Here is an 11,388-nt window from a genome sequence, read left to right as displayed (position 1 = left end):
CGCACTCACACGCGCATGTGCACACACACACACACACACACACACACACACACACACACATACACACACACACACACACACACACACACACACACACACACACATGGCTAGCATGAATGCATTCAGATCTGGAAGCAGAGCTGCTGAGTAATCGGAGTTTTCCTCACGGTCATTATGCTCTGTTGGCATGATGAGAGGAGATGGGAACTAGATCACTCCAGCCCAGGTGCGCCGAATCTGGCACTCCTCTGGTTGTGACGTGGCCCGAATCTGCCCAACCAGATTCTCTTCCACCGTTCTGCTCTCTGTTACAATTCTGCATATGCTGTACAGAGCATTGACAAACAGTATGCACGTTATGGATCTCGGTGCCAGATCAGTGCGGTGCAGTACAGTATTGTGTTTCCTGGGCTTCTCCTCGACTACTGTTCCATCGGAGCATATCATGTCAATGGCTCATTACTGTAACTAGTGCCAATTAGGACTGATGTGAAGTTGGATAGTCAACAGAGAACATATCATTTTACGATATTCTTGTGTCTCTTGTGGCCGGAAATATGCTGTCTGTCTGTCTGTCTGTTATGTCTATCAAGCTTTCTCTCTCTTACTCTTCTCTCTCTCTCTCTCTCTCTCTCTCTCTTTCTGCCTTGCTCTCTCTGATCATTATGCTGGCATACTGATTTTACTGATTTCAAATTGCTGTTGGCAACAAGCACTAGGTAGCTATCAAACTTGCTCTACGTGCAGTAGGCCCACTTCTCTCTCCCTCTTTTCTCAATCCCTCTCTTTTCTCCAAGACCTCTCTTTCTATCCGCCTCTTCTCATTTCGTTGGAATGCTTCAGAGTCACCATGGCTATCAGATTGGACTCTGTTTCATTCTGGCCAATGTATATACATGTGCCCTCTCTTACTCTCTCTCTCTCTTTCCATGTCTCTCTCTTTCTATTTCTCTTTCCCACTCTATCTTTCTTTCTCACACTCTTACTATTGAATCTGTCCCTGTTCTGTCTTTCAACCCCCTGCTCTCCCTCTCTCTCTCTCTCTCTCTCTCTCTCTCGCTCTCTCTCTCTCTTTAGAATGTCTCTCTTCTTAGTCTTTCTATTCCTCTCTCTGATTCTTTTATTCATTTACTGGAATGTTTTTGACTGTTCACTGAGCGGAGGGAGATCTAGGATTAGGCCGGGTTTCAATCACTCTGGACAGCCTGCCTCTCCCTCTTTCTCTCTCTCTTTTATTCCTCTCTTTTTCATTCTGTCTCTCTTCCTGGTCTAAGGGAAAAGAGGACTAAAGGGTCTGAAATGCTATGGGGTCAGGACAACCTGCTTACGCTCCCACTTCTTCTCTTTCATTCAATCCCTCTCTCTCTCTCTCCCTCTCCCTCTCTCTGGAATGTCTTCGACTGGTCTCAGAGTGGAACAGGGAGGCTGGATTAGTTTCAGAGTTTCTAAATCTCAATCGCTCCTGATAACCTGCTTGCACACTCTTTCTCTCTCTTTTTCTCTTTCTTTCTTTTCCTCTATCTCTCTCTCTCTCTCTTTCTGGAATGTCTTCGACTGCTCTCAGAGGGTCTCAGGGTGGAGAGGGACGTGGGATTAGTTTCTGGGTTTCTGAGTCTCAATCTCTCCGGACAGCCTGCTCGCACCCTGTCGCCTCTCAGGAAGCCTAAGCTCCTTTGAAGGGTTGAGCACTGGGGGAGGTCGCAGACACACACCTCCATTCTCTGATTCTCTCTCTTTCTCTTTCTCTCTCTCACACATACACACACACACACACATACACAGAGAGAGAGGGAGAGTCAATACTTCTCTCTCTTTCTCTCTATTCTATAGTCTCTCTGTTTCACACACACACACACACACACACACACACACACACAAAGAAACACACAAGCATGCACGCACGCACGCACACATAAAGAAAGATGCAACTCTCAAATGGAGAGTGGATCCTTCCATGAAGTAAGATTGATCCATATGCCAGAAGCATGATCACATATACAGACCCAGAATCATATACATTGAACCGCATGCACTTCATCTTAATGCTCCATCCATGTGTACATTTACAACTCTAGGTCAGAAATTCTGTGAATCCAGAGAGGGTTAAAGCGGAGGATCTTTGGTGTATCTCTTTCTTCCACCCACACTCCTTCCTGTACCTGGAGTCCATTTCACTCCTTCTGTCTGCATGCTTTACTACACCCCTCTCACAGTCACTCCTACTCAGACCAGGAAACAGTATCCACCATCCACCTGCTCCTCCCGTGTGACTGGGCAGACCCCTCGCCCGAGGAGAGTCTCTCTCTCTCTGTTTCTCTCTCTCTCTCTCTCCGCGTCTCTGCCAGACTAATCAAGTGTAACGGGAGTATCAGACATGCCTCGCGGGGAGACAACTCCTCTCCCCTGCTCTCCTCTCTCTTCTCGTCGGCCTATCTGGCATTACTGGGATGCTGCCTCTCTGGTCCGCAGAAGGAGACTGTCAGCGGCGCACAGGGAGATAAATGGCCCGACCTGACAGTCATCGTAACAAGCAGACATACATCCCTCTCTCTCTCTCTCTACCTCTTTCTTTCTCTACCTCTCTCTGTTTCTCTTCCTCTTTGTCGAGCTCTCCCTCTGGCTCTCTTGCTCACTCATTCACTCAATCACTCCTTCTACCTTTCTCTTAGCTTATCTCACTCTCTCTCTCTCTCTGTATCTCTCTCTCTCTCTCTCTCTCTTTCTCTCTTTGTCTCCATTTCTCCTGGCCTGTTATGAATCTGTAGGAGCAGGGACTGTAAATCAGGAAGGTCTCAAGTGACAGGTGTTCTGGCTTGCTGCTTACTGTCTTGTCTGCTGGCTGTAAGGTAAGCTGACGGACTCCACGCCGCTGTGGAGAACCGGAGATTTGGCACAGGAGGGGGGCCGAGGAGGAAGACGATGAGGAGGAGGAAGAGGAGAAGGAGGAGAGGGAATACGGGGAGAGCCACAGGCGCGTGTGTGAGTGTGTGTGTATGTGTGTGTGTGTGTGTGTGTGTGTGTGTGTGTCTGTGGACTTCCTGGCTGAGAGTCTGGTTTCTGGTGTGGCCCCAGGGAGCAAGAGAGCTGCTGACAGCCGATTACAGCACAGTAGCTGGACGGCCTGAGAGTGAGAGTCAGTCAGGGCCTCCGAGGAGGACTGACCAGAGCGAGGAGAGTTTGGACAGTAGGGATGTTGGAGGGAGAGATGCCCACTGTTATAGCGCTGGACAGAAAGACCACCAGGAGAAATGACTCCTCTGAGCTACGCATCAATGGAGCAAAGAGATTACTGCACATGATTGTCTTACAGTGACTGCCAGGTGCAATGGCCTTGCAAATGAGTGTATCTAGCCAACAGGGCTTGTATGTGCTTGTATAAAACGACTAAAGCCTACCTTGCACTGATCATATTTGGGAAAGATTCTTGAAAGATTGTAGTCTGTTAACTAATGCCCCTCATTCATGCTTTACTCAAAAGACAATCTTTCAAGAATCTTTCCCAAATCTTGTCAGTGTAAGGTAGGCTATAGCCTGGCACGCCCTCCCAGTGACGTAACACCTTCGGCGTTGCTGTCGCTGGTCTGGTCAACTGCTAATCGGGAAGGATTTCTGAGTTCCCGAAATCTGCAGAACTGCCCCCTTTGGTCGAGAACCAATCAACTTTGAGCAGCTCCAACGGCTCTGGGTAGAGGCGTGTTCAAGGCAGAGGAAAGAGTGTTGTTATTGGTTTACAGAAAACTCGGCAAACCGCTTTCTGACATCGACCAGTAGCAAATCGAGGCACTTAAAGGAGGCGGGTCAACCAGCGCTTGGAGAAACCGTGTTAGCACAGGCTCTTGGTCAGACTAAAGTCTCGCAGAGCCTTTCAAGTCGATGGCAATCAGGCTAGGTAGGCTATACCTTACACATACTAAATGTGTAAGCACAGATGAATGTAGGCTACAGCATACAGTATGTGAGTGACATTGATGTGTCTACAACAGAACCCAACAGCATGTCCATCTGCCGCTGTGTGTATCAGAAGGAACAGATACCCACAATCATGCGGGTATCACAGCGTTTTTTGATCTCTGCTGGACCATCGTTCATTCATCTGCCAGGTGAGCAGAGCACCCTACCTGTCTCAGGTCCAAGGTGATGGTAATCCAGTGGTACTGCCTGCCGTTCTTGATGCTGGGACTCTGCCACCACTGGTTGGTGCCATCGATCGCGTAGCCGATGGGATGTCGCTCTGTGAGTGGATCAACACCATGACATATTTAGAAAACGATTTCATGATATTGCATAGCCAACTTGCGCATAGCTCAAAGTCAAACAATCAGAGCCTATGCTCCCAATGATAAGCCTGCTGTGTGTATGACTCGACACATTCCTTAAAGGAGAAATCTGGCGAGTTCACATAGATCTCTGTTTCTCGAGGTCACAGAGTACTGTCGGTATGAAACAAAGCGAAAACAATTGGTTTTACCTACATGTAGCTTAAGTTGCTACAACCAGTAGCTAACACAGCCAGGGAGCTACAGCGCTGCACTCGGTGGGCATGTAGGCCTACACGGGGGCTCAGCTACATGCCCCCAGAGTGTAGCGCCATAGTCGTTTTTTTTTTCTCGCACCAACAGTGATCTTGACAAATGCAGATCTACAGTATGTGAAACCTTGCCGGATTCCTACTTTAAGTTGCTTCATTTCTTCAACGCTTAAATCATTGCTTTAAAATATCATTATAATGGCATATATGGGAGCTTATGTTGTGGTCCACATTAGCTTGACCCTAATAGAATAAGAACAGATATTAGTGTACAGTATATCCTGGGTGGCACTAGTACCTTTGGGGTTGTGGCTGTTGGCATCACAGATCCTGCACTGTGGGTTGCGAATGCGCTGGCCTGGCACGTGCTCCACCAGCTTACAGGACATCTCCCGGTACGGCTCGCCACACGTGGCGTTGGCAGTGATGTTGGCATTGGTGGCCAGGTTCAGGATGGCAGGGAACAGACCTATGGAGCAGAGGTCATACTCAGTATATTAGATACAAGCACTGTATATTAGACGTCATCACACTGACATGATGTTCATGTTCACAGATATAAACAACTCAAGGGGATGTTATGCGGTGTCAAGAATCCAGTTTACTTAAGTAACAACACCATTCAAAAGCAAGCAGAGTGATAAAGGTAAAGATAGATAGATAGATAGATAGATAGATAGAGAGAGAGAGGCATCTCAGAGATGAGTTTTCACAGCCACTTTCCAAGAGAGCACTATCCACAGACAGAAGAGATAAGATCTTACCCCAACACACACATTCTGCGGACCACCCCTAGCCCAAGCCCTAGCCCTGCCCCCCACCCCATCCCACGCCACTCCTCTACTCCGGCCTCACTCATCACACACCCCACACACACAACACAACATTTCAATCTTCTCCTCCTGGTCCACCTCCCTTCCCTGTGTTCTCCTCTCCTCTCATCTCATCTCTCTGCAGGCCTTTGCCTTTGAAGAGAGAATCCCCACAGCCACCCACCCACCCAATCCCCATTCCCCACTCGCCACCCCACCCCCCCTTGCCATGTTTACATGCACCACTGATGCCACAAATGACTATGTCTTGGACAATTGACAATGGCCACAGTCTATTCAGGGCTAGCTAGCTGCCTTTGGCTCACTGCGATAACCCCTCGGCCCTGGGGCCCCCAACATCCTCTGGCATTTCTGCTTAACACCCACCCACCCCCCTCTTCATTCATACCTCATACCCACGCTCCCCCACCCAACAACCCCACCCCCACCCCACCCCACCGCACCATCATTACTGTGAGTAAAAGAACGAAAGACAAAAAGAGAAGGGATCAGGCAAAGCTCGGAGCCAAGTGGGGAATGCTTCCGGCTCAGGCAATCACATGCTCGAATGCAGAACACTTTTTAGGTGGACATTTGAAGTGGTCGGTCGCCGAAAGGGACAAAACAAACCACCAGACATCCCATTTTAACTGAATCTCCTCATTTAACACAACTCAAAACAGAGTATAGATGTGGTTATTATGAAACGTGAAGGTTCTTATGCAATATTATCACGATACAGGACAGAGGCTTCATGTGCTGAAAGATTTCTCTCACATTTCTATCACACACGCATGAACACACAACACAGACATGCATAATGCATGTTTCACACAAACACACGCACACACACACACACACACACACAAACTACAGCACCAATACTCTAATCATCAGGCGTCTGGTCAACAGGGCCAAAGACAAACCCCAACCCCAAGTGAAATCCAATTCCAAATCCCCCCCCCCCCCCCCCCCCAACCCCTCCCTCGTCCTTGATGCCACTGCTCACTTCAAACGCGGAGCAGATAAAGCTTGCGATGAATGAAGACACTCTCCTAATGATGGGGAGCACATCTGCCGGGCCACTATTTGCATACCTGAGACAGGCACACCGGGGGGACGGCGGACCACCTATTCAGCAGCCCTCTGTGATTCATTCATTCGTTAGCAGACAGAGGCTGATGCAATTATCCAAGACCGTAGAATACCCCCCAGAAAACAAGATAAGGGAACACAACACACTCACACACATTTGAGCATCCAAATTCTTGAAAGAGCTTAGGCATTCTTTTTTTTTTTTTTTTTAATATAAACAACCTTGTGGGTGGCAAGGTCTGGCTTCGCTTTCTTAGACCTTCTGCTATCTGAGGCCGTACCAAAACCAAACATCGCTATTGATGAAAGCCGGCTTGTTTCAGGCAAGTCACTGGTGATCACAGTAGACACATGAGGAGATGAGGTAACAGTTTATTGGCAAAGCATCAGCAGGAGTCCTTCAGGGGTGACCAGTTGCTCTGCTCAATAAATTCCTCAGTTCCGTCCAAACTCACCCCTCTCCTCTCCGCTGTTGTTTCAGGTGACTGCCGGAGTCACTCACACACACACACACACACACACACACACACACACACACACACACATACACACACACATTACCATAGTAAACACCTGCTCTGTCTGTGTCACACACTCATAAACCGGGGCATTCCCCAGAGTCCTGTGAAGCCTCAAGTGAGAGTACTGCCTGCTGGGAGTCTGTTTACCTCTTTAACAATATCATCATGACAACTATGGCCTCAATGTGTTTATGGTGGCTATGACACTGCTTGCGTAAACTAAACCGACTGTCAGCCTTTACATTTAAGTCGGGTGGGAAGCTGAAATGTAAAAAAATACTCTACATCTCTTTGAAGCAACTGCTCAGCCAGCAAGTGTGTACATGGTATATGCATGCATCACTATGATGGTCTTTACACATCTAGGCGAGGCTGTGTTGAAGAGGTTTAGCCTATAGCCCTCTGTCAGTGTTTATGAGAGTAATACTGGCCCCACACTGAGTTTTTAAGGTGATCGAGTTTCACACAGCGCCTGTGGTCTCTCGACACATCATCGACCTGTCCCACTCCACAATCTATGTTGGGGGGGTGGGGGGGGTTCAAGCTTCTTCGGCGAGAAAGCATAGGTCAGACCACAGTATAACACCAATGTTTTGACAACGGTCACCCCCTGATTGACTACAGGCCAAGAAGGCACCCAGAAGTTAACCCACGACAGGACCCCAGGATAGCAGGCTCTCATTCTGCTGAGCTGGAGGCCATTTTTCTGTTTGAACGCAGCTGTCCGCAGGGCTGTTTCAAAAGTGCAACCTTCACTACCATTTAGAGTTTTTTTTTTTTCAAGGGGAGAAAATGCACATGATCTGCAGATGAGCCAATTGTTGACAGTGTTGATTCTGATAACAGGAGACAATCAGAGATTATCAGGGCTTAACAGAGGCTGTGATATCTGTATTATTTGCTGAGCTTCTGCTCGAATTCTTAGTATCTTCCCCTCAGAAACGAGAGCCCAAAGAAAGTGCTTATTATCAACAACCTGATAGTTCAATGCTTGTGCAATGAACCAAATAAAAACAGATCTGAACAAAAGCTCGTTTAACAGAAAAATGTCGTCAACAATTTCACAACCCCTTTTGCAACAACACCTACACACTTGTACTTAACTACAATGATCTACACTCTGTTTACTCAGAAGTGACTTTTTGTAGCACCTAATTGAAAAAGTGAATCTATCTTCTAACATACAGCCTACTGTATAAAAGCTGACATGGCTGTATTTTCACTATGGCATCTATAGCTCCACAACCTCAGACCATAGAACATTTCCCGCACAAAGGCAATCATGTGAGCCGTAAGCTCCAGTTCTCCAAGGAGACAATTTCAGGTTTCTTGTCTTTGGGACCACCCAACTAATTGCTTGTATCTGAAAGCGTCTCAGGTGGAGAAAAGAGAGCTGAAAACAAAGCCGAAGATTATGAGGGAGTGATAAGAGAACTTTCCTAGTTCTAGCGAACGCTCCACTGTCTCCTAATGACAAGTCTTCGCCATTCCAAAAGCAGAGGGGGGTGCCTAGATAAGGGCGATGAAATCGATAAGGCACACTGTTGGAGACAATGACACGTGGAGATAAGACGCGTGGCAGCAGATCGAGAGTGATAAGCCATTTGCTATTGCTATCAGCTCCTTCAGAGTAATTATCATAGCCTATCAGTGTATTAGCTTCATGATGAGGTCCAGCTCAAGTGGAATGTTCAGGATCTCTGTTCTGGGGCACAGTGGATCCTGATAACCAGGTAGATCTTGTCAATGTGTAAGATGATTTGGAATGCTGACAGTGAGAGAGGCAGATAGACAGATCAAGAGAGAGAATGAGAGGGAGAGAGAGTTATGATGTATGATCTTGCCATTATGTTCATGGATTCTATATACAGTTGATTGTAATTGATAAAACCATATGATTACATGTATCTTGCACACATGCACCAATGCACTTTGCAGGCATTGTAACCCAAACCATTTAGACCACAGTGACTGCCCACATTTTGCTCAGTGTTTGTCCTCTCCTCAGAATCTGAAAAATTAAGCTGGTGCAATGCAGCACAACGCAGGCGTCCCTAGTGCCAAGCTCCACCAGTCAACCTGAAGGAACCACCCATCATAATAATCCCCGACCAGTACCACCCAGTAGCACTAGCTCCACTAATCAGCTTCCCACTGCTACCGTGGAGAGGCCAGAGGCTATCTATCACGGCCCTGTAATTTAGCCTGCACACACCAGCTCATCAGCCCAGCCCAGCCTCGCCTTCCTCCAACGCAAGAGCCGGGGCACTTAGACCCGAGCGCACAGCGCAGCAAAGTGATGGAATAACAAGGATGGGGGGGCCCAAAGCCGGGCTTTCCCAACCGGGCTTGCAGTCCCACAGTCTCTTGGTTACTCTGGTGCTATACGGGCACTGGAGTGGAACACACACAGAATAAAGCCCTTGGGAATATGAGTGCTTTGAAAAGCCTGCAGATAAAAGTGCCGCTTATGATAACATTTCTAATCCGTCCGCACTTCAAAGGACTTAACAGTAACCAGGCCGTTTTCATTGATCACCAGCAATGCCTGGGATTCACAGGCACACAGGGCGGTAATGATTTCTCAGGGGGACCATGTGTTATGAGACCAAGGCTCATCGGAATCCACTGTGAGGTGGGGAAATCACAGAGAGTTGATGTGTATTCCATTTGGGCCACCTCTGCATCGCAAATTGTAGTGTACTTGTTAAATGGCCTGAGTTTTAATGAAAGGACACGCGTTTGGTCATTCCCTAGTGTCATTGTGCGTGTATTGTGTGTACGTGTGAATCTCTGCTACACAACCAGTTATGAGAGAGAGTGCATGATCGCATAGTACACTTCAGCATCATCAATGCATTCTTGGCGTCTGCTCTGTGCTTTTCAGAAATGTGTCAAAGCCTTAACATTCTTTACCTTGACAAAGTGCGGGCCACGGCTTTAAGTTAAACGCTCAAACTAATTTCACGGCAAAGTGGCGACGTGCGTGTCTCATGTTATCCAAAAATGTAAAGTGACCATGTAATCTGCACAACAAAAGTTTAGTGGTGATCACATGATCACTGTTTGAGGTTAATTCTTTCAGATGCCGCAGCGGTGCGACCCCAGCATGTTGGCATGCCTGTCCGTTGCAAAGAGAGGTGTCAGCTATTGTAATTCAACAACGGTCTGGAATTTCTCGTGCAGTCCACTTGAGCAAACTCGCTGGAATACTCATTAGAGCGGGCCTAACTTGGAGACGCTTGGCATTTTAAAGGATGTGCGTTTGGCTTGTTGTGCGCTAGGTGTTCTATGTTGTAGGCCTAGCCTAAATAGCCGAAATGAACCATGAACATTATACTGACGCCGAAGAAGCCCATCTTATGGAATGAGCACCAACAAATCTACCAATATGAATGAGAAACATAAATTCCATGGAAACTCAATGATTTTCTTTCCTAAAAAAAAATACACAAGTATCTATTACACATAACAATTTTAGTTCATTACGAAACCGTTAAATTATTGTAGTCCGCCCCTTCCATTGCACATGCATTACATTGTCCAACGCACAAGGCAATACACATTATAAACTGATATGTTTAAAAGGCTCAGGGGCCTCGTGTTGAATGGACTCTGAAAAAAGTGCAGAGTCAAAAGGAAAGGCATTACTTCCAGCTCACCTCTTTGCTGGCACTCCACAGAGGATGTCCAGAGCAACACAATTGCAAGGAAGAACTTCATCTCAGCTATTGCATGAGGACTAAAGTGTTTTATATATATCTCTATCAATTTCGGTTATTGAGGATGCTACACAACCAGTAATACGGTCTACTGAAGATGATGAATCTAAACGTTTCCCATTCGTTATTCTCGTTCCTCGACTCCGTGATGGCATCCACTCATGTCCCCCTTGTCCTCTCCCTTTCCCCCTCTTTCATTCAGTACCAACTTTTGTCTCAACTTTTCATTCTGTCCCGCTACAAAGTCGCTAGCTGGGACGTACCATTGCACCAGAAAAAGGGGTGTGCCCCATGTGTGGAACTTCACATTTAGAAGTTTTAACCAAGGCCTTTGACGAGGCGCTACCTTTGATTGAAGTTAAATAATAAGACTTTAATCAATATTAATATACTGTATATTACAGACATTGTATATATATATATATACTAAAAAATATTACAGCATTTGTGACATTTTGTGTATCAAAGGTCTATGAACATTTGCTCTATAAAGACGCTAATGCGCTCAGTCAAATCCTAACTAGATAAAACAAAAAAAAGTGAGAAATGTCTGGAGCTATAAATCATTAGTTATTGATCATAGGACCACGTGGATTTATGCTTGTTTTGTAATAGTATTGAGTTTCCCTTTCTAATCATAATTTCGCAATATAAACATCCAGATTTGAGATTTGTTCCAAATATCACATTATTTTTCTCTTTTTTTTCGA

At 46.5% G+C, this 11,388-nt stretch overlaps 1 protein-coding gene across 1 annotated transcript in view; it reads right to left on the bottom strand.

Moving 5' to 3' along the window:
- The window catches only part of lama1 (laminin, alpha 1), a 62,869-nt gene extending 52,165 nt beyond the window's left edge, over positions 1 to 10,704 (bottom strand). Inside the window, exons 1-3 of the mRNA XM_062521912.1 lie at positions 10,619 to 10,704; positions 4,827 to 4,997; positions 4,119 to 4,231 (exon numbers count right to left, since the gene is read on the bottom strand). Coding sequence (XP_062377896.1) covers positions 4,119 to 4,231; positions 4,827 to 4,997; positions 10,619 to 10,679 — 345 coding nt within the window. The 5' untranslated portion in view covers positions 10,680 to 10,704. The remainder of the gene's footprint in view (positions 1 to 4,118; positions 4,232 to 4,826; positions 4,998 to 10,618) is intronic.
- Positions 10,705 to 11,388: the final 684 nt, after the last annotated feature.

This window comes from Sardina pilchardus, chromosome 19 (assembly GCF_963854185.1).
Source record: "Sardina pilchardus chromosome 19, fSarPil1.1, whole genome shotgun sequence".
Lineage (NCBI taxonomy): Eukaryota > Metazoa > Chordata > Actinopteri > Clupeiformes > Clupeidae > Sardina > Sardina pilchardus.
Note: the sequence above shows the minus strand (reverse complement) of the source record. Positions and strands in the feature narration are given on the sequence as shown.